The 23,816-nt window shown below is 44.6% G+C and overlaps 1 protein-coding gene across 2 annotated transcripts in view; it reads right to left on the bottom strand.

Annotated features, from left to right (window-relative positions):
- The window catches only part of SV2B (synaptic vesicle glycoprotein 2B), a 175,172-nt gene that overhangs the window by 48,562 nt on the left and 102,794 nt on the right, over positions 1-23,816 (bottom strand). Inside the window, exons 1-2 of one of the 2 annotated variants that reach the window (XM_045813145.2) lie at positions 20,981-21,072; positions 18,585-19,424 (exon numbers count right to left, since the gene is read on the bottom strand). In XM_045813145.2, coding sequence (XP_045669101.1) covers positions 18,585-19,125 — 541 coding nt within the window. In that variant the 5' untranslated portion in view covers positions 19,126-19,424; positions 20,981-21,072. Of the gene's footprint in view, positions 1-18,584; positions 19,425-20,980; positions 21,073-23,816 lie in introns of those variants that run through there. The other variant, XM_087856655.1, reaches the window with a different exon arrangement.

The following is a 23,816-nucleotide window of genomic DNA, read 5'->3' as shown; positions in this document are numbered from 1 at the left end:
AATGAAATATGGCTCCGTGGAAGAAGGAGGAGCCCACACCGAGGACGAGGTCAATCTTGAAAGCAAGCTCCTCGTCCTGGCTCTGTGAGTTACACACAACATGACCACAGGTGACCCATTCAGCTTCTCGGTTCATTGCTCCTTCTTTGTGAAAGTCAGATGACAGTGCTTGTCTTGTGGAGTTGTTAGGAGGACAAGGCACAGCGAATCAAAAGTACCTAGCAGGATTTACAAAAGTAAATACACAATTGATAAAAGTTGCTACAGTGGTTATGAGCAGGGCAGCGGAGAACTGGCTGTGACCTAAGAAAGCCACAGGATTAGAAAAATGAAAATAAGCTGGTGGTATTTCAAAATCAAACTAACCGTTTATTAAAAGAACTGGAGGCAAGAGGACAGAGACTAGCAGAAGAACCGTATTTACAGTAGCACGCCCTTTAAATGCACCTGCCTCTCTCCGAACCTGAAGCAGGAGCCAGGTTCCAATAAAAAGCTTTTTTTAACTAAAATGTTTTTCAAGTTTCCTCTAATGAAACTTTGCTGGGAATTGTATTTTCTTTTTGCTAACTCATACTGGCGCTGCAAGGTTGATTTCTTCTCCTTTGAGAGGCATCCCTGATGTTCCAAATTAGGACTCAACAAACGTTTTCTGTTAAAGGACCAGAGAAAACATAGTTCACTTGTCAATAGTTTACTTTGCAGGTGTCCTATGGTCTCTGTGACATCTTCTTCTTCTTCTTTTTTTTTTAAACAATCCTTTAAAAAATGTGCAAACAAAAACAGGCCATAGTTTCCAGAACCTCTGTTCCGAAGGACATTTGTCCTCCCTGCTGGTACTTCAGCAGCACGCTGTTTCTTCCTTCCTATCACGTATGTCTGTTTGCTATTACACACTTATTTCTTCATCATCGGTCCAGTGGCTCAGACCGCAGACTCCTGGAGGAAGGGACTGTGTTGGTTTTGTTCGAGTGAAATTCTCTCTGTGTCTCTAGCATCCAGCTCGGACGCTAGCGCATGCTAAGCACTCCATTAAAATCCATTCGAGAAATAAATAAAATAATTCTTAATCACTACAGAAAAATCTGGAAAAAAAAAAAAAAAGTAGAAAAGCGAAAGCAAAAACTGTCCACCCCAAGCTGTCACCATGGCCTGTTTTCGTCTTTGTATTTCTACTTGGCCACGTACAACGACATACTCTATTTACGTGGTTGAGACCATTCTGTCTTGGAAGTTTCACGACCTATTTTCCGTTTGATAAATAACGCCACAAAGAACATCTTTGTGCATATGTCCTTGTCTGCCTTGCTGGTCATTTGCTCAGAATTGATTCCAAGAATGAAATCATGAGGTCAAAAGAGCAGGGCTCAATGAGTTTGAGGCTCTTGAGACTCCATGCCAAATTTCCTTCCAGAGAGCTCACAAATATCACAAATCTCTCGCGATCCCTAGAGATGCTTTTCGTGAAAACAGAATATACCCTCAGAGCATCCAAGGCAGCAGGATGAAGTACACAATTAACCAAGGACAAAGAAGCCATTTCTAACTTTTTTTTTTTTTGGCTTGAACACGTGGAAATTAAATGCATTAATTATCCTGGGAGGATTCTAAGCTCCCTTTCCTCGCAACCACTCATTTACTGGACTGTGCTTTTCAGGGACCGAAATCACCACCTCCCAAATGAACTGTCTCCATTCCATTTCTTTATTTTTCAACCAAAAATACCTTCTTAAAGGGTAATATTTTCTTGGACTAGGGCCTGGAGGGTTAATGTGATAAAGATTTACCATATACGGGAATCCCCTAGTGAAGACTCACTGCGGTACTAAGTCATGGAAGAACAGGAGACCATCTATCAGCACGCTCCATGAGGTCCGATGCATTAGGTTAAGTCAGCCAAGCACTGTGCGTATATGACATGTGGATGCTTGGAAACTTCTGGGATGAATAAACACCTTCTTTTGGATCCAGGTACTTGGCACAGAAAAGGTTTGGCTTTAACAACTTCTCAAGTGAAAACCAATCTGGCAATCACGATGTTGGACTTTTCTAGTACTTTATGCGTCCAATAAGTTCGAGTGAATGAATCTTTGGAAGTAGGTTAACTTTCCTAATCTATTGAAAGTCGGAAGTCTTCCCAAATCTCACATAACATATTTATTTAGAAACAAACAGGCAGAGGAGAAAGGAAAAGACAAAGGAACTAGTATCTGTTTAGGTCCTAAGTATTTATAGTAGGTGACACAGGTAATAATTTTAATTTGCCATTCCAACAGTGTGAGGGAAGTATTACTATCTTGATTTAACAGATGAAGAAATTGAGATCAAGAGTTTTCCTCTCTGACCACAATTATTAAAATATCTACGTTTTCTGATAGCTGATGGAAGAAATCCAGGCTTAACGTTGAGTGACTCATCAATGACCCAGGTTACGGAGTAACTAACTGCCAAGAGAAGATATACCCGGACTATTCAGGGATACCTGGGTTGGATAAGGCATTTGTCACTCTGGCCAAGGACACATCACACTCAATCACATCTGGCCCTTCAGCTCAGGAGAAGCCACAGCCCTATGGAAGAGTAGAATTACCCCTTCTGGAAGTTCTAGGTTCTGCATGTGATCAACAGGTCCAAAGATGGAAGTCTGCAGACAGACTGGGGAGTCTGAGGGACAGAAGCCCCTTGCTTCAGCAAAAGGATACTTAGATTGTCTTTGCATAAATCTGCTCTGTTTGGGAGACGAGGGAGAGAAACACCCAAGAAGTCACACGAACAAATTCTACCTTTAACGCTTCTGCACGTGTAATGGCTGATGGTTATCGAAACAGCCCAACCCTCTACCATGGTGCAAGAGATACAGCTCGAGAGAATCTTGAAATTGCCTTGTTCATATACTACCACACTAGAGATCTCTTAGAAAAGCAAAGCTTCCCTTCAGGTACCTTCCACAGCAGGTGAGAGGTGGTGAGGCAGGTGACAGAGGGTGTCACCTGGGCTAAAGCCAGGGGAGGTATGACATCTCTGATAGCTGTCATGGTACTGTAGGTATCTCCAATGGGATCGTGACCCAGTGAGACTCAACGATCCCTCAGCCATTCCATTAAAGACCAAGTTGGGGCTGTCACTGCAGTCATTTCTAGAGGGTGGACCAGCCCAGGGGAATCACAATAAAGCCAGTTATGGAGAACAGCTGAGAGCCAGACACTGAGAAAGGAGTGGATGATAAAAGATCAGGAGAGGAAACCCAAGTCTTTGCAAGGAAATTTGCTAAGCCCCATTCTCTACATGTCAGTGAACCCAGAATAGGGACATAAACATAAATAAGTCCTAGCGCTCTGCTTTCAAAAAAACCTCACAATCTAGCAGAAATAAAGAGGTAGGGAATGGGGAAGTGGTGGATCAGGGCAAGGGCCAGAGAAGGGAAGCAGCAAGAACTCTGGCAAGCTGATATGTGGAAAGAGGGTGGTGGGTGAGCTTGGCTGTCTTAGAAGGGGCAGATGGCTAGAGGGGCAGGGCTGAGCGTCACATCAAGGGATCAGAAAGCGATGCAGCTGGTTATTGGCCAAAGTCAACCCACGATCTCCAGAACTTTGTTGCCTTTTTGGTCCAATCACTCTGCACCGAAGTGAGCCGCTTTGTCTTCAAAGGACATTATCTTCTCTGTGAGGATAGAGTTGATTTGCGGCTGGCCTGGAAAAGATCTATCTTCATCTCTGGAGACACCTGGATATCTGGGTCTGACTTTTGGGCAAGATAGGGGCAATGGTATTTGTGACAAGCTCTTTTAAGTCTGAAACTCCCCTGGCAACCCCTGGGACCTGTTTGTTTACTGATGGTTTTCAGTGGTATAACTGGTTGGCCAGCCCAGCTTGATCGCAAGACCAAAGGGACGAGACAGCCCCTGGGGGAACTTCAGCCTTGAGTTCTCATAGAGTGAAGATTTCTTGCACAGATCTTAGTGGTTCAATCTGGAGATGGGTCCGTATGGGAATAAGGAGGACCCTGGAGAGAGTGCCTGAATGTCTCTTGAATTCCCAGTGCTTGCTTATATGACCTTCCCATGCCCCCCTGCGTCCTTTGCCTTTAAATAGAAGCCTTATGTGACTATATTCAGTGCAGATTTGCGAATCCCTTCAAATATCTGAAATGATGTAATCTTTTCACCACCTGGCCCAAGGGTTACAAAATCAGATGCTTCCAGGGGCCAGGCCGGGAAATGAGTGAAGCTGGCCAGGCACACCTAGTAAGGAAAATACGGCCATCTAAAGGGAGCAGCCATACGCAACGTTGGCCAACTGCTATGTTATGGAATATAGATGCTGTTTCTAGAATTTCAAAAAGCATCAGAAATCTGGATTTCTAAATAAAATTCTTTGCTTTTTAGAACACTTTACCAGCAAAGCAATTCTTTTCCTCCACTGTTTGAGAAGCCTATGGGACAGAGAGCAGTCCAGGTTTTAGTAGAATGTTAGGAATGTGAATATTCATATTTTCATTAAGATAAAATGTTTCTCATGGTTGAGATCTCTTCATTTTTCTATTCCTATGACAACTTGTCTTATTAGGTATCAATTACTCCCAGGTGGTGATTTTCTATGCTCTTTCTCATCTCAGTCTTCACACTGTTTTTTGTTGCACTTAGTATGCTCTTTATTGATATCTTTGCATGGGTGGCCCCTTCTCATACTCCAGCCCCAGGCTCTCAGAGGCCTTCTCTGATCACCCATTCACAGCGATTCTCCTTCCAAAGGTGGAATCAGACAAGCCAGTGAGAAGGCCATGACCTACATTCCAAGTGAGCGATGCTGACAGCATGGGCCGGGGTGGTAGGTAGCAGTGAGAGGGGTAAGAAGTGGCTGGATTCTGGATTTGTTTTAAAGGTAGAGCCAAGAGAATGGATGGTATTTAAAGCAGAGACGACCAGAGCCCCCAAAGAAAGGACAATAGAGAAGAGATCCCAGGACCAAGTACTGACATGCTCCAATGTTTAAGGGTCAGAAAGATGAAGAAAAGCCAGCAGCAGAGACTGGGAAGGACCAGCGGGGGCATGTGGGGGGCAGGCACCAGGAAAACTAGAAGGTGTCCTTGAGGCTGAACATCGGGAGGGGCTGGAGAACTACACAGAGTGAACTGGAGACAGAAGAAGGGGCCCTTAGGTATTAAAATATGCTCAGAGAAATTGCCCCCCTATGTCCATACTCAAGCTTAGGGGGTGGATCACAGTTAATTTAAGATGGCCATCTCCATCCAATTCCTCTTGTCAGTGATTTATTCAAGCAATAAGACATATGGGGACATTTGTCAGAGACTTCTGGGCAATAGTTTTGTGCCTGATAAAAGCAGAAAAAGCACTTTCTTGCCACCATCTCTTACCTTCTGCTTGGAAAGCCAGTATGGGAGGATGGACAGCTTAGAGCTACAGTGAGCATCTTGTGACCATGAGGAAAGGGAAGGAGAATGACAGAGACGCCAGGCCTTATGCCCTGACATCGGTGAACCCCTGACCCACCCCTGGAACCACGAATTTGGGAATTCTTGATAAGTAAATAATAAATATCTCTATGATTCAAAGCCATTGTTATCAGCAACTGAATGCGTCCGAGACACATACTGCCTCCCAGAAAAGAAATCATAGATAAAAGATCATCTGATTGATTTATATAGTCTTTCTCAAGAGCAAAAGGCAAGACAACTTGGTAGAGAGGAAAGAGCTCTATGCCGGGAGTCAGGGGCCCCAGGCCCCAGTCTCAGAGTATCTGACCTTGACCAACTCACTTCCTCTTGGGACTCAGTTCCCTCCAGTTAGAAATGAAGGGCATGCTAGGAGTTCTCATTCATCCTTTTCGATTCTAATATTAGTTGATTCTATAATGTTATAATTAATGGCTTATGCCTTATAATTTGTCATCACATCTCTTTTCAAGGATACACTTCCCTTTCTGGGACCCAAGGGAGGTGAGGCAGAGGGGCCAAGGAAAGGATGAAACTTCTCTGGGACATTTCCTTCACGTCCCCAGCAGAGATTGATGCACGCCTCTGAGTCAGCAAAAATTCCAGCAGTGAAACAGAAAACGCTCACTCTGCACATTTGAGCAGCCCCAGCGAGCCCCCATGGAGCGGAAGGTGTTCGCGTTCAGTCCGTTCAGTGGACCCCATGGGGCATGTCAAAGGCGATTACAATCCCAGGATCCTTTATCTGACTCTCCCTCCCCTCTTCCCTGCCCTGATACTATTTGAGACTTTCTCTGGAAACTAAAACAATCCTTTGCAAAGTGAAAACCAGCTCATCTGGGCTTGTGCTGCCCGTGATTTATAAATAAAGAGGGATTTTTACACCCACTGGCCTACAAAGGACCATTTTAGCTGAGCAGTTGTGAGCTCCACATCTGACATGATTCTTTGCAGTGGGGGCCTGGGGGAGTTCTTTTCGCCTCTGTTGCTCAGGTCTCTACAGGGTGATAGATCATTCCTTGGGAGCCTTCCCGTGGCCTGATACAGGAGCACAGCATTGCTCTTCACTCTCTGGACAGCCTACTTGGGCTGACGGCCTATGCCTCAGGGACTGCTGTGCGTCCCCAGTAAAATCAGCACCTGCCTTTCTAGCGTAGCTGGTTGGAACATGGACTACATCCTGCTCTCACCTCCAGAGATGGGCTGTACCCCACTCCGACACTCCCATGGGGGCCCCATGCTTGCATCGTACCAGAGATGGGCTGTACCCCACTCCGACACTCCCATGGGGGCCCCATGCTTGCATCGTACCAGAGATGGGCTGTACCCCACTCCAACACTCCCATGGGGGCCCCATGCTTGCATCGTACCAGAGTGATGCACTTTACATAAAAGGTTATTTAAGGTCAACAGGCACCTAGAAACAACTTCCATGGATGGGACAGCAAGGGAAAGGAGAAGCAATAGACTTTGAAGTCAGACCTAATCACTGGTTTCATATCCTAGATGTATCACTAACTACTTTTGACAAGTTACTTCAACCTCTTGAAGCCTAACTTTTCCATCTGTAAAATGCTGAAAACAATGCTTTCCTTGCAGGTTGCCATAAGGGTGAGAAATGTCATATATAAAATGCCTAGTGCAGAATGCTTACAAGGGAAGAGCTTATCAGATTGTAGCCCTTGGAGGTGGAAGTGTAATTATTATAATTGGCTTTCAAATGAGAAGAAAGGTCACAGAGGTTGTACCAGGCACTGGGAAATAACTGACTTTTTAGCGTTGGTTCTCCTGTGGCTCTCTGTGAATATATCTGTGCAAGAGAAGAGCCACCCAGCCTCATCACTAGAAAGACGAGTGGCAGTGAGTGACAAACGGGACAGGAAAACTGAACTGCGGGCCAGCACGCATCACCTAAGATCTCCGACATCATTTCCCTCGTCATGTAAATGGGAGATTATTGCTCCGGCCACTTCATGGGGTCATTTAAAATTCAGAGTATCCGTGCACACCACTGAAGATCTGTAAAGCACTGTGCAAAAGGACACGTGATTTTCGGATGCAACCCCATGTTTTCATGCTGGTCAAGGCGCGTGCTAACATCGCAACTATCATCGCAAACATAAGAAGGAAGCCTTTGGAGGACAGTTCCTGCAGAGCACAATAAGCAAAAAGCCTCTCTGCAGCTCCCACTACCTCTGAGCGTCTGTAAAATACCTAGTTCTCTACCCTGGCTGCACCACAGTCACCAGGGAGCCGTTAGCAAATGCCTATGCCCACATCTCACCCGTAGAGATTCTGACCTCCTTATGCTAGAGCAGGGCCCGTTTCTTTGTAACAGCTCCTCAGGTGACCTAATGGGCAGCCAGGGCTGAGAATACTCATCAAGAGGTGGTTCGCCTCTGGAGCTGATTCCCTCACCCCCACCACACCCCTCCCCGGGGACACTTAGCAACATCTGTCTATATTTTTGGTTGTCCTAAGTGGGAGCTGGGTGCTTCGGGAAGCTGGTGGGGTAAAGGCCTGGGATCCTGCTAGTAAACTTGAATGTCCAAGACAGAGCCCCAGAGCAGAGAATTATCTAGCCCCCACATGGCAATCACATGTGCTGTTGAGAGGGGCCACCGAGAGGACTGGTTCGAAACAGTCAGTCGCTGGGGCGCCTGGGTGACTCAGTTGGGTAAGCGTCTGGCTTCGGCTCAGGTCATGATCCCAGGGTCCTGGGATGGAGCCCCGCATCATGGTCCCTGCTCAGCAGGGAGTCTGCTTTTACTTCTGACCCTCCCCCCCGCCATGCTCTCTCTCTCACTCTCTCAAAAAATAAATAAATCTTAAAAAAAATAAAAGAAAAGGTCAGTCACTGACTGTACTGCACGAAATGGCTCAGCAATATTTCTGGTCCCTCCTGCTCCCTGCTCACCAGAACCTTGTCACTCCCCCATCAGGAGATGGGGTCTATTTTCCCTCCCTCTTGAAATGCAGAAGGTCTTTATGACGGCCTCAACAAATAGAATGCAGAAGAAGTGACATTGTCTACCTTCTCAGACTTTGTCACAAAAAACCAATATGGGTATCTATCTATCTATCTATCTATCTATCTATTATCTATCAATCTATCACATCTTTATCCATTCATCAATCAATGGACACTTAGGCTGCTTCCATAATTTGGCTATTGTAGATAATGCTGCTATATATACATTGGGGTGTAGGCATCCCCTTGAATCGGTGGTATATACACACTGGAATATTACTCAGCCATAAAAAGAATGAAATCCTGCCATTTGCCACGACATGGATGGATCTAGAGAGTATTATGCTAAGCAAAATGAGTCAGAGAAAGACAAATACCATAAAATTTCACTTATATGTGGAATTTAAGAAACAAAACAAATGAGCAAAGGGGAAAAAAAAGAGGAGAGAGAGAGAGGCAAACCAAGAATCAGACTCTTAACTATAGAGCACACAGCGATGGTGACCAGAATGGAGGTGGGTGGGGGGATGGGGGAAATAGGTTATGAGGACGAAGAAGGGCACTTGTCGTGATGAGCACTGGGTGTTGTATGGAAGTGTTGAGTTGCTATATTATACACCTGAAACTAATATGACACCGTATGTTAACTAATGAGAATTTAAATAAAAACTTAAATATATGGCTTTTGCTTGTCTTTCTCTCTCAGGATAGGCACCTTGGCTACCCTGAGCCAACAAGCATGAAATCCAGCCATCTCGAAGCTGCCATGTTGTCATACAGAGGCCATATAACATAAACAGCCCCCAGCTGTTTGTGTCTTCCCCGCCTTGGCACCAGCCACGCGTGAGTGAGCCTTCAGATGATTCTAGCTCTACCTTCCCGTTGCCCCAGGAAATGCCAAGTAGAGCAGAGGCCAGATGTCTGCCCAGACTGCAGGTTCATTAGCCAAGGAAATGGTGCGAGGATTTTGGTTCTACAAGGAATGTTTGCTAGTTTGTTTGTTGATATGCAGCAATATAGAACCAGAATGAAGCCCATGAGGGTTCTGTGAAAGATCCATGCCAGATTCCCCTTGATTAGACAACTGACATCAAAAGCTTTATATACTTTTACAGGGATTGGGCTACTTATATATATTGAGCCCATGCCCAACCCTGCAACTTCCCCTCCATTTGTAATAAATACACAAGTTCACTTAAGAATTCCCCTCATTCATTCCCACTGTATTTTCCATGGTCTGGGAATTTTATTTTCAAATATGCGGATTAACAGCCTTATGAGCTTTTTTATTTGCTAAAGTTTTCCATGGTGGGGACAAATATAAATCTAAGGAGGTCAATATTAATAAATAACTACAACATTTTTATTTTGATGATTAGTTAAGTCCATAATTACCCAACACCTTTTATTTACAAGGTCTGGAGAAATGTGCACATAACTGTGGAGGGGGAAAAAAAATCCTTCAAGTCTTTGAAGATCTTATTGCCAAAGGAGATGTTCTGTAAGCAGAATAGACAGAACTTGCTGAGCTCTCCTTGCCCCGACCAAGGTTAAAACAAGTGAGAAGCCAAAACATCAGGTTTTGTGGATGGATCAGAGGCACAGGAGGAACACTGACTAAGCGCCTACTGTATGCACATACTGAGCTGCACGGTTAGCCTGAGCTATTCCATTTCATTCTCCCAGCAACCCTGGGAGCTAAATACCATCCTCTGTTGCCTGCTCCCTTCTCTCTCTGTGTCTCTCTCTGTCTGTGTCTCTGTCTCTCTCACCCCCCCCCCAGACAATGCTATGTACTCCATGTAGAACTGAAAACTACACATGCATAAGCTCCAAATATCTTTGAGTCAATCTAGATGAAAATCAGAGTAAAAGCCAGGATCCATAAATTTGCAGCAGCGGTTAATAATTTGAGGCTGTTGACACAAGGGCTTTGAGACAGAGGTAGGTGCTGTCCTTCGATGTAGGAGCGAGTGGAAAGGCACCGAAACCGAAACAGCTCCAGACAAGTGGGAAAGTGCCTCACTCAAAGCTAAACCCATACTTAATCTGTATCCCACATCATGAAAGTGGGGGTTTTCTTTGCAAGAAGTTCTGCTTGTAAGAGTTGTTGGTTTTTGTTGTTGTTGTTGTTGTTTGTTTTCCAACCCCCCTTGGTTAATTGTGAAAAAAACCTCTTCATCTTGAGAACACGATGCTGGTTTTTTGGATGGGTGGTTGGCCGATGGGTTGGTTGGTTGTACAGAAAATTGTTTTTATTCATTGTATGTTGGTTACAACAATACTGGGTTTACTCATCAGCTTTGTCATAGTCAACCCTTTGCTATGAATGCACTGATCTTATAATAAATACAACCGGCCGTGGAAAAGTGTAAAAGAGAGGGGCTATTTTCTTTGCCTAGGTCCTCTGCTTCCTTGCTTGCATAAATTAAACAAGAAAAATGGTAGTTATAGCAGAAATACTTTAAAGCTCTCTATAAAAATCTCAATTTTCAAAACACTCACATGGTGTCTACTACTTCCTCTACATACCAGTCCAGGGACTGCGTATTTCTCCCCTGGACTATTCTAGCAACTGTCTGTCAGCTCTCCTACCTCTAGTCTCCCTGACAATCCATTCTTCATCAGTGTGGGGGTTTGCCAGTTGCTCAGTAGGTCTACCTCAATGACACACTCCAGAACTGGGGGAATAACCACAGGAGGGTTTGGGGACCCACTGGGCCCACTGTGAGAGGGACCTGAGCTAAATCTCCATTGATCACCTAACCTCCATGAGCCCCTACTCTGCCTGGTGAACCACAGAGATGTTTGGGACCCCTGGAATTAGAGCCAGTTCAGAGCCAATGTCCCATCATCCTCAAAAGTTCTGATTATGTCCTTTTCCCCAGTGCACAATTGGAAAGCCTGGGAGAAAGAATGTTTTCAGTAGTGTACCAGGACCCTTCCTCAAGGAGACTCAGCTGCTTCCTCATTCAGGGGTTCTGGGTCTGTAAACTGGCTCAAGTCTAGAAATGGACATGACACTGTTCTTATGATACAAGTTGGAGTTTTATTCACTTTACCTAGAATTTTTCTGCTTATACAGAACAAGTGAGAATTCAGTATGCTTCCTACCTTTTTTCACATCAGGAAACACCACGGTGTCCGTGAATCAGACTGTTCTGATTGCTTCTGACTCTGCCAAGCTCATTATACTCGCTAGTTGGACACAATGTTCCAAAGGATTCTGTACATGGTCATCTTGCCTCTTCGAAGCATTTAATTAGGAGTATCCAAGCATGATAGTTTGCGTATCTCTGTTGCTACATCACACCCTGGGTAATCAGCAGTCTCTTTACCAACGGAATAGACAATCGTGTCCATATCTAATCAGATTGGAGAGTTAATTCCAGATGGTCCAGAACCAATTCAGATTCTCATCCTCTAGAACCACTCCCAGTACCAAAACCACTGGGGCAGAGTGACCCTCTTAAAACACAGGTCCCAACTTGCCATCCCCTTCCTCAAAGGGGTTTAATAGCTCCTCATTAAACAGTTCCCCACTGCCTGTGGAATCAAGCCCATACTCCTAAATATGGCGGTTAGTGTGGACTCTGTTAAGGGAACACTTAGCTTTTATTCGAAAGAATCCCATCATCTAAAAAGTCTAAACAAAAACAACTTATATAAATAAAACATACATATATGTATATATAGATACAGATACAGATACAGATACAGATATATTCCTAGCAGTGGATTTCACCATCCTTAGTATTTTTTTTTATGGTGGTACCTAAGTACTTACTGAGCACATATTTTGTGCAGGACCCTGGGCCCAGAGTGGCCCCTCCTTTCAGGAACTGACACTCTGAATTCAGGGCTAAAGAAAAAGTACTTCATAAATCAAATGTTCTGCCCTGATGTCCACCTCGAATTCACACATAAAACAATTAAAGGATCATTTTCTATGACAGCAGAGTAGTAAGGGCATCTCTGAGCTGCCGCGGAAATTGAGCTCAAAATTTATTCTAATGCATCCAACCCGTGTGACATTGCTCTGTGTCTGCCCTATAGATCACACGGACACCAAGCCCCAGGGGTCCCTGGTTAGGTTCTAAATTACTGTCAGAAGAGTAGGACTCCCTGAGCTGTCCCACTGCAGATGGCAAGAAACACTGAGAGCCAGTAAAATACACGCCAAGCAACTAGACCCTTCCAGGAAATCAAAACCCTGAAGGCAAAACTGGAACTCATGCCTGAAAATGGGACTCTCTTTCTTTCGGTCAGCAGGAAGGTGGGAATCCACCAGCTTAAGGAGTACTTCTGCAATTATGGAGAAACTTTGGTGTCATGGGACCCAAGGTGGACAGAGGAGAATGGCATTGGTTTGCCCTACGTGTCACCGATATTAAACGCAAGGGAACAAGGCACTGAGATGCCCAAAAGTGCATGTTACTTGAAAACACCAAACACAATCCTGAACTAAACCTACCTTTAACATCATTTCTTTGAATGATTTTTTACATATAACTGGAAAATACATCAATGTGACCTGAGAGGGCATTAAAAAGAAATATGAATTCATTTGTCAACCACCTAAGATCGTGGAATCTCAGAGAAAGACTTCAGGGCAGCCCGATCTCAGGCTCCATCCCTTACGCGGCCTTTGTTTTCTTCATATTTGGGCCAGAGTGATAATATCGGATGTGGCATTGCAAGTTCCCCTGTGCTGTTTTATATTTTATAACTCTTGTGTGAACTCCAGATCTGCCTTCAGAATAAAACTCATTGATCTGTGTCAACTACACTTGCATTAAAAAAAAAAAAAAAAGCAGAGCACTGGGTGTTACAAGCAACTAATGAATATTGAACACCACGCCAAAAACGAAGGACATACTCTATGTTGGCTAATTGAACTTAAATTAAAAAAAAAAAAAGCAGAATGTAAAACAGCAAAAAAATAAATTTAATTATGTACATGGTACAGTTAAGTATTGCATATCCGCCCCCTCCCCAATTTTAACTTTTTTTTAATGGACTTTCAATAAATAAAAGCATTTTGCTCTACCCTGCAGTGTGCAGACAGGCCTTGCTAGACCCATCTATCCTTGAAATGTTCTGAAAAGCACTCTGAAAACAAGCAGTTACTGAAAGGACTGGACTTGCATTGATTTTCTTTGATATACTGTTTGTAAGGAAGTCATGGCTTTGAAAACAAAGTAGTTTTATTCCATGAAAAATACTTTTTAGGCCAGAAAAGTAGTATGCAGAGTTTTCCTTCTTGTTTTCTAACAAACTACCAAGAAACCGTTCACATAATAATGTTAATAAGTTAGCACACGTATATAAAAGAATAAAACTCACTAAGTGCTAGGACTTGCCTGCTTCATGTGGCCACCGACCAGAGGGAATCCAGGCACATGATAATATTCAGTCATTTTAAAAATAATAACGAAGGAAGGTTTTCATTAACAAATGAATGCATTCTCCTTGTCTTGAAGGAGACCAACCACCTGACATTAAGCAGGGCAGGGCCTTCAATGCTAACAACATTTCACAGACTTTTTCTTCCCCAAGTGAGACAGTTCTAAATGAGTGACCCACCAAAATGCAACACTGGAAGGAGCTCAACTCTCATCTTTCTAAAAGCTCAGGAGTCAAGAAGAGAAAGAGAAGAGAAGTGTCACAGACTGGGAGAAAATGTTTGCAAAAGACACATCTTGATAAAGGACTGCTACCTGAAATATCAAAGAACTCTTAAAACTCAACAATAAGGAAATAACCTAATTTAAAAATGGCCCAATCACCTTAACAGACACAGAAGAAGATACATATTCGATAAATAAGCATATGAAAAGAGGTTCCACATGGTATGTCCTCAGGGAAAGGCAAGTTAAAACAGTAAGGAGGCACCCCTATAAGAATGGCCAAATCCCAGAACACCATGGATGCCAAGTGCTGGCCAGAATGTGGAGTAACAGGAGGTCTCATTCATTGTTGGTGGGAATGCAAAATGCTACAACCACTTTGGAAGACAGTTTGGCCATTTCTTACAAAATCAAACATATTCTTATCATACGATCCAGCAATCACTCTCTTTGTTATTTATCCAAAGGAGTTGAAAACCTATGTCCACACAAAAATCTGCATGCAGGTGTTTATAGCAGCCTTTATTCTAGTTGCCAAAACTTGGAACCAACCAAGATGTCCTTCGGTAGGTGAACGGATACATAAACAGCGGTCCATCCAGACAATGGGATTGTATTCAGCACTAAAAAGACATGAGCTATCAATCCATGAAAAGACGAAAGAAATGTAAATGCACATTACTAATTGAAAGAAACCAATGTGAAAAGGCTGCATACTGCATGATCCAACTACAGAGCTTTCTGGAAAGAGCACAATGGTACAGAAACAATTAAACAAAAAATCTGGTTTCCAGGGATCGGAGTTGGGGAAGGGCTGAATGGACAGAGTAGAGGATTTTTTTAGGGTAGTGAAACTACCTTGTACGATACTTTAATAATAGATACATGTCATTATACATTCGTCCAAATGCATTGACTGTATAATACCAAGAGTGAGCCCTAAATTCAAAGTCAAGTACAAGTTTTGAGTGACAATGATGTGTCCACATACGTTAAACAATTATAACAAATGTATCACTCTGGTGGGGGGATATTGGTAATGGGGGGAGACTAGGCGTGTGTAAGGGCAGAGCCATGGGGGACGTCTCTGTACCTTCTTCTCAATTTGGCTGTGAACTTAAAACTGCTCTAAAAAAATTAAGTCTTAAACACACATAAGCATGCACACACACACACACACACACACACACACACAGGGATAGGAAATAGAGAAAGAACTGGGTTAACACAGAGGAGAGGGGGCCTTGTCACCAGCCAACGTAGGGCAGCTTGACCTTAAAAGCCTGCAAAAAATAATTTGACCTGAAAAAAATGTGCAATGTCATCACCTGAGTAGATCTAGCCCTGAATTTGGGGGGCATCATTACCAAGCCATCAGTTTAGTAACAACTATATAAACAACAACAACAACAATAATAATAATAACTAAGATATCTTGAGCACCAGTTATGTGCAAGCACTGTTTTAGGCAAGTTAAATGCATAGAACTCATTAAATCCTCACAAAACCCTATAAAGTAAATCCCATTTGTCATCTCCATTTTGCAGACAAGGAAACCAAGGCACAGAGAAGCTAAGCCATTTCCCCCAAATCATCCTACAAAGAATTGGCAGAGCAAGGACTCAAACCCAGGCTGCCTGGCTCCAGGGCACATGCCGCTCCATTATGTCACTGTAACTATAATTTGTCGCAAATGCGGGGAAGGAGAATGTCAAGATACAAAATAGCAAGAACGAACAGTTGTTTAGGACTTACGCAGAGCTGGTTGCTTTACCAGCTTTATCTCATTTAGTCCTCACACACACACACACAAAATGTATTATTACCCTATTCCACATACGGGAAACTCAGAGAATTTATGACTTGCCCAGGGTCACTAACTGATGAATGACATAGCCAGTGGCCAAACCCTAGTGGCCGGACTCCAGCGCCCACGCCATCATTTCTCACACCATGCCACCTCTCTGTTGGAAGTAATCTATGGTCCTCTAAGCAGTCTACGGTGTGCTTGATGACGTGGAAAGAAGGCCTGCCCCACGCCATGACCTCTTTTCCAAAGACCATGTAGGAGAGAAAGGCAGGAGACTTTGAAATCAGACAAACCTGGGTTGAAATCCCAGCTCCAGCACTTTCTGCGTAACCTAGGATATAGCTCTCTGAGCCTGTTTCCTGACATGTGCAAATGGGGTGAAACTCCTCGAACCACCAGAGCGACCATGAAGGTCAGATGAAACAGCATGTGGAAATGCTGGCCCCTGGAGACCTTCCCACCATCTACCAGCCTGGATGCATCTCCTTGACCACACAGAGCGGCCCATAAGGACATAGGAAGTCCAGCTCTGCTCAGGTAGTCTGCCTGCCCTTCTTGGCAAACACCAAAAGCAAAATTGCACAACTATGAGCTCTCCAGAGTAGGACCACATTCCCTAGACTCCCAGCATTTGCCCTGGGAGCCACCAGGAGCTCCAGCCACACCGCAGCTCCGTTAATGAGGTTGCCAAGCACCGGGGTGGCAGAGAGACCAGGAGGGCGTGAAATTGTTCCTGACATTGCCAATTTGGCCTAACAGCGACCCAGGGTTTCAGTTCAGAATACCACAAAGCAAATTAATGCCTTGGAAATGTTTAGATCAACAGGGGACTGTATGGTTTGGTTTGGGGCTTGGAGTTTGTTTTGTTTTTTGCCCTTACCAAAAAAAAAAAAAAAAGGATTCAAATGTAAAAGCACATAGCAGAATTTTTTCAATAAAAATACAATTTTAAAAAGCAACTAAAATTCTAATGGTGTTTTAAAAACTTTGGGTGATAGCTTTGCTCCTTAAGTCATTCCTTCTGTTTCTACATACTCAGTCTCTTTCAGTTCCCAACTGGTCATATGTGACACAGTTTAATCATTTTAAATGGCCCCTTAGTTAAGCATAAATGGATTAAACAAATTTTAAAAGCTTCCAGGAACAACCCTGTATTGCAGGTGTTTTCTTTATTTTATATCCCAATCTTATTTAGAGTGGCTTTAAATCAGGGCTGGCAAACTACAGTCCATAGGCTAAATCCAGCCCTTTGTCTTTTTTCGTAAATGAAGTTTTATTGAAACACAGTTACACCCGTGTGTCTACGTATTGTCTATGCTGATTTGTGCTACCAAGGCACAGTTGAGTAGTGGTAACAACTATCTGGACCTGCAAAGCCTAAAATACTTACTATCTGGGTCTTTATAGAAAATGTTTGGCTTTTTATTTTTAAGGATTTATTTATTTTAGAGAGAGCACGAATGGGAGAGGCAGAGGGAGAGGGAGAGAGAATCTGAAGCAGACTCCACTATGAGCACAGAGCCTAAGGAGGGGTTCGATCTCACGACCCTGGGATCAAGACCCTGAGATCAGGACCTGAGCTGAAACCAAGAGTCAGATGCTTAACTGGCTGCACCACCCAGGGGCCCCTGCCAATGCTTGCATTAAAGCAAGTGCTAGGGAAGAGAGTACTATAAGGTATTTCATAGCACTTATCCCTAGAGTAATTAAGTAACTCTCTATGTCTGTTAATGCCTGTTTGTCCTGCTGTGTGTGAGTCCCTATGACTATCTGGTTCAATATTTTCTCCCCAAGGGCTGAGCACAGAGACTGGCACACAGTAAACACAGAATAAATATTTGTTGAATGAATGAACTAAGTTGCTACATAGGTTTTGAGTTCTTGCAGATTCTTAGGAACATGACTCACAGTAAGTTCTCAATAACTGTATGTTTGCTAAATAATCAATTGCATGGACTTTACATTTAGAGAATGGATTTGCTTCCAAGACATTTCATGACCAAGACAAATCCTTGTCTGTATTATGATGAATCTCTTCTACACCACACCATTGGTGCCCATCCTCTCTCTGACTTCACAAAATCCTCTTTGTCTCAGGCCCTGATATCTGAGGCTTGGCTCTCATGGTGCCAGTCTCATTACTGATTTGCAAGGCTGGTCCTCCATCCTGTGGACTCCATCTGTGCTTCACAGTGTGGTTCCCAGTGGCCTGCAGGGGATCTGGGGGTAAGCTCAGCCCAGCATGCATCCCCAAGGTACATGGGCAGGCAGCCCACTAACAGTTACATACAAGAGAAACTGGGAGCAGATGCCATCGGCTTCTAGAGGACACAGAGAGCGCTGAGAGAAAGAGGCCTTCTGGTCTACCACTCACAAAATGTATTTGTCATGTGGATATGGAAGGTGGTTTAATATGAAGATGAGAGAGGTCTGACTCTCAAAAAGGCAATAAGATTTGGAAAAAGACTAAGAACTTGAGAGTCAGACAGACCTGAGTAGGGATCCAAGCTGTAATACTTACTAGCTGGGTAAACTTAAGCCAATTAATTTTCTCTGAGATACAAAAATGCCTTAAAGGCAAATGCAGGTAAAGTGAGAACATTGCAAGGGCATCGTGGTAGATTTAAGGTGCCCAATAGTGACAGGTACTATACAAATTTCACTGCTCTTTCCCCTTCATAATTTAATATCACAAAGAGAATGATCTTTGGAAATTTTTACTTACCAAGCATTCCTTTTTTGGAACTGGACAGACACATGTCCTTCTCTGCACTGGGCAGGACAAAACTCACCACGAACACCTCCACTCCATCAGCCATCAGAGCCAAACCCAAGACAAAAAAGAGGATCCACTGGAAACGCCCGTGGCCACACTCATCAATGATGGTCTCGTACTGGTGGGCCAACTGCTCCTCATCTTCCATCCTCTCGGCCATCAGGTCGGCCTGGCCCCGAAGGCCATCCGCCCTGGAGGGCGCCATCTTGGCCTGCTTGGCCTTGACGTCATCTGGGTGAGGGATGCCCTGGTACTCGCCCTCATAGATCTCATCCTCCTCGTCATGGCCTTCTGTAACATCACTCTGTGCGTCCTCCTCTGGGTTGGACTCGTTGCCACGGTAATAGCCATCATTGGGGGCATACCCCTCATAGTTGTCCTGATACTTGTAGTCATCCATTCCTTGGTTCCGGTACTGCCGAGTTGCCTCTCGAGCTATATCTCTTGCACCGTGGTAGAGGGTTGGGCTGTTTCGATAACCATCATCCATTATATGTGCAGAGGCGTTAAAGGCAGTATTTGTTCATGTGACTTCTTGAGCGATTCTCCCTCTCGTCTCCCAAACAGCAGATTTACGCAAAGACAATGCAAGTATCCTTTTGCATTCAATGTCTATTGGAAGTCTTTGGAAAGTTCCAAATTCTGGTCTGGTCTCCTTCAGTGACCCAGCAGTGTTTTGTGGGGAGATGTTGATTCGAAATGGGGCCAGCTGTTTTCCTTGACAAGGAGCCCACAGGACTTGGCAGCTTGCTAGCCGGCCTGATTTGTTCTGCTACTGAAGGTTATGCCCTGGGAGTACAGAAAAGGGAGAGGAGAGTGTTACAAAACACAGAAATTCTGAAAATACTCTCAGAATTAATCAAATACGTTTACAAATGCCAGCACTCCAGGCGTTGGGTGGAGGAAATCTATATTCGTATCAAATGAATATATATCTATATTCGTATCAAATGAATAAGGACCAAATCAGTAAGACAAAGGGGAAGGGGAGAAACAACAGTGGTCAGAGAGGCCTTTGGAGGTGCTGATTAACCTATAAAACGGGTCAATTCTTCCAAGAGAAGGGAACAGAAATTGGGCAAAAGGTTCTCAATTCAAGACGATTTTGTGTTAGGGGATTTTCTGTTAGAATTTATCAAGCCTTTGGTAACAGGGCAGGTTTATTACAGCTCAGCTTCTGTTGGAAAAATGCCAGCTTTTCTAACTTTGTTATGAGATGGCTATACGATCTTATATCTAGGATGGTGTGGCAAATATCCAGGAACATTTCTCCAAAGACCCAGCTCACTTTGAGACTCAGCACTGTGGTTCAAGGGCCACTCTGACCTCGTACTTGGCTTAACTAGGCAGGAAGAGCTGCTGAAGGTCCAGAGCTGGAGAGCTTGATCCTGCCACATCAGGACTATGGGACCGTGCTCATATCTCTCTGAGGCTCTGTTTTCTCATCTGTAAAATGGGGATAACAATAGTAGCTAACTCGTAAGGTTGTTCATGAAATGCTTGGGACAGTACTAGACCTGTGTGGGAAATATTATTTTAGCCTTGATATTATTGTCACTCTTTTTTTTTTTTTTTTCTAGTCCCCATTGTAGAAACCAGGACCCGGTATTATCAGAGCCAAGGCCAGTCCCTGGGGCCACCTGCTGATTCTCATGCCCAGCGACTGGCACGCCCTGTCCCAATCCTATCCTTCGAATCGCAGTTCTCACAAGGTTTGGAGCCATCACTTCATGAAGCCTACTGTGTGCCAGAAACTGTGCTAAATGTGTCACGTCCCTTCTCCCTAATTGTCACAACAATCAAAACAAGAGGAAGAACGTATTTGTACTGTGGCTCAGCTGGAGTTAGGTCAAGATCAAACAGTTAGGACTCAACGCCAGACCCACTGATTCCCAAAGCCAGTTCTTTCCATGGCGCCTGTGCTTTCCAAATGCTATTTAGAGGGACTGTCACATTAGGTCACCTGGAGAGCTTTAGAATGCAGATGACCGAGCATGCAGAGGGGCTGGTTCAAGCTAGTGGGGTCTGAGTTTTCACACTGCTCCCCAGGGGGGACACAGAAGCCCAGCTGCTCCCTGAGCAGCACTCAGGGGTGGAGGCAAGGCCCCTCCCAGACACCTGACCCCACTTCAGCTCTCCCTGGCTGTCAGACCCCTTCACTAGGGTGCTATAAAAACTGCCAGAAACCCACTCCCCAGCTCCACCCACCCTCTGTTGGACGTATGTGCCATCAACCATTACAGGCTTCCCTGTCCCATCTGAAATCCACACTGGCCTTTTGCCACGCTCAGCAGAAGCCACCCCACAATGGACTGGACACACTCATCCCCGTGCCCCACGCCTACCTGCCTGGCTTTCCTCACTTCAGCCCTGGACAGACTCCAGCTCTGGAACTCATGTGACTCAAAAACAATATGCATTTCTTCTGGGCGTTGCCGGAGACAAGTGGTTCTCAAACGCACGGTGGGCCAGAACCAGGGGGGCTCGAGGGACTTATTAGAAATGCAAATCCAAGGACCCGTCCTCCAAAGACTCTGAACTTGCAGAGTGGTGGGTGGGACCTGGAAACCTACATTTTCCACAAACATCCCAAGGACTCCAGTGGACGGCCTTCTCAGGAGCAGTGTGGTAAGAGCCAGCAAGAAAGATTTACTAAGGGCTGATTCTCGCTTTATCTTTTCAGATTTTTCACCATCCCCAGTAAATAAATTTGTATTGGACCATGCTGGCCTGAACCATGTCAGATTAATATTCTAAATCTGTTTTTATTATATCCATTTAGAAACCACAGGAGGAATATAAATCACATGTAAACAGCATGGGTTTTGCAGAGTGCTATAAAAAACAGAGAAAGAATGCCAACTGCCTGAGATCTAGTGTGTTATTTCCATCCTGGGGGCTCCGCAAAAAATGTCATGAACCAGAAATGATAGATTTGCAATTCTAAAAGTACATGTGGGAAATGTCACAAGGGGCAGAGGTCCTGGGAGTCGCTTTGTGGAAAGAAGCAGATCTGTGTCGAAGCTGATTCCACGCATCTGACCCAGTGAAATGAGCTTCCGCGAGTGGTAAGTGTAGTCAAGTAGGGAGGAGTCCTCATTGGGGGCTGTGGGGTTGTTTTCTCTTCCATTGAGAAATGCCAAGTTATTTTTCCAGCAACGCATTTTTCCAGAGAATACAACCACTAATCACTTTCAATGCTATGGGTTGAAATGTGGATTCCCCAAGAAGGTATATTAAAGCTCTAACCTCCAGTACGTCAGCATGTGACCTTATTTGGAAATATGGTCTTTCTAGAAGTAATTGAGTTAAGATGAGATCATTGGGTGGGCTCTAATCCAGGATGACTGGTGACCTTATAAAGAGGGGAAATTTGGACTCAGATGCCGATCTGAATAGAGGGAAGATGACATGACACGGGGACAGTGCCATCTACAAACCAAGGAATGCCTGAGGCCACCTGAAGCTAGAAGAGAAGTCTCCCTCAGCGCCCTCCGAAGGGACCAACCCTGATTATGGATTTCTAGCCTTCAGAACCATGAGACGGTGAATTTCTTCATTTAAGCCACCCACTTTGTTGTACCTGGTTAAGGCGGTCCCAGGAAACCAATGCATTCAACAACGTTAACAAGCCTCGTGTTTATCACCTAGCCGCAGTAACAGAATAAGCCTGAGAGCAACTATGAACTGAAAAGCAAGAATCGCTTATCCTCCCAGCCAATCGTGAAGCAAAACCGTTCTCTCCATTTCATGGATGCAGAAAACTGAGGGTTAGGGAGGATTAAAGAAGGTGTCCAAGTTAGCACAGAGAAACAACGTCGGGGATTGGATTTGAAGCGGGTTCACAGAGAACTTTAGGGAGGGGGCACAAGGGGAAGAGACTGGACTCCAAAGAGACAAGTCAAGGTCACACACCGAGTTGCCTACAGAGCCAAGAGTGGCATCAAGGCTCTGACCCCCAGGTTAGGCTTTGTGCGCCCATCCTCCACGAACGTCCCCCATGATCTCTGGCAATGTGATAGATACTGAGCCCCATTCTCGAGACGTCCGCCCCTCATGGAAGAGTCAGATGGAACAGTGCAAAGCGTCATGCAGTAATAAAAATGACAATCTTAATTATTAATAATAGTATCTTTTATTTATTAAAAACATGCCTTATGGCTTTGTGCCAGGTACTAGGTTGAGCGTATCACGTGTGTCCTGGTCTTTTAACCAGGACAATAGCCCTATCAGGCAAGGACTATTATTACGAGCTCATTTCACAGTAAACAAGACTGCTGCTGAGGACGTCACAGTCATAGGCTCTCCCAGGGGGTTCAGAAGAGGGACGGGTCATTATGGGCTGGGACATGCTGGAATACCATCCTAGAGGCTGGGGACTGTCAAGGGCAGAAAGGGCTTAGAGATGGCAGAAGGAGAGGAGGCCACTGCACGCTGGAGACGAAGGATCAGCAAAGTCATGGAGGAGAACATGACTTAGCTTGTTTGGACAGCAATGGAGCACCTGCCAAAGGGGTCAATCCAAGAAGGGAGACTTACAGGCGACACAGTGGAGAAGTGAAGAGCTGTCAGTCTGAACGCCCTGCTCAGGGACTGGGAAACTTCCTTTGCGCAAAGGGAGCCATGACAGTTGTTGAAACAAGCAGAGAAGCGTGTCACACAGAGCAGGGATCTAGAAAGATCTCCCTGGTGGGAATAGGTGACCCAGTTTTTAAGAGAAAACCTGGGAACAATGACACTAGGTAGAAATTTTCATGGCGAGAAGGGTAACAATCCAGAGGTGAGGTGAGGCCAGGACAATGGTGGCGGCTGTGGGACTGGAAGAGAAGGACGGACACAAGGAGACTCCCACAGGAGAACAGGTGGTGCATTTCCTGTCAGTGGCCAAGGAGAAGGTGAGGTGACCTGGACGGTGATGATGCTCGGGGGGCAAACTTTATACTGGAAATCTTTCCAGAATCCTCCAGTTGCTGTATAATTAACACAAACAAAAAATCTTTTTCCAGACTTTTTTCAGATTGCCTTTTTTGGGGGGATGGTGGGACACAGAGCAGAGCAGTCCAAGAGCGCAAGGGCCCAATGACCCGAGCGCAAGCTCTTCACCCCTCCGGGCTTCAATTTTCTTTTTCTTTTTTTTTTTTTTAAGATTTTTTATTTATTTATTCGACAGAGATAGAGACA

The sequence above is a fragment of the Ursus americanus genome, chromosome 28 (genome assembly GCF_024610735.1).
Source record: "Ursus americanus isolate L20-20 chromosome 28, mUrsAme1.1.p, whole genome shotgun sequence".
Classification (NCBI taxonomy): domain Eukaryota; kingdom Metazoa; phylum Chordata; class Mammalia; order Carnivora; family Ursidae; genus Ursus; species Ursus americanus.
Note: the sequence above shows the minus strand (reverse complement) of the source record. Positions and strands in the feature narration are given on the sequence as shown.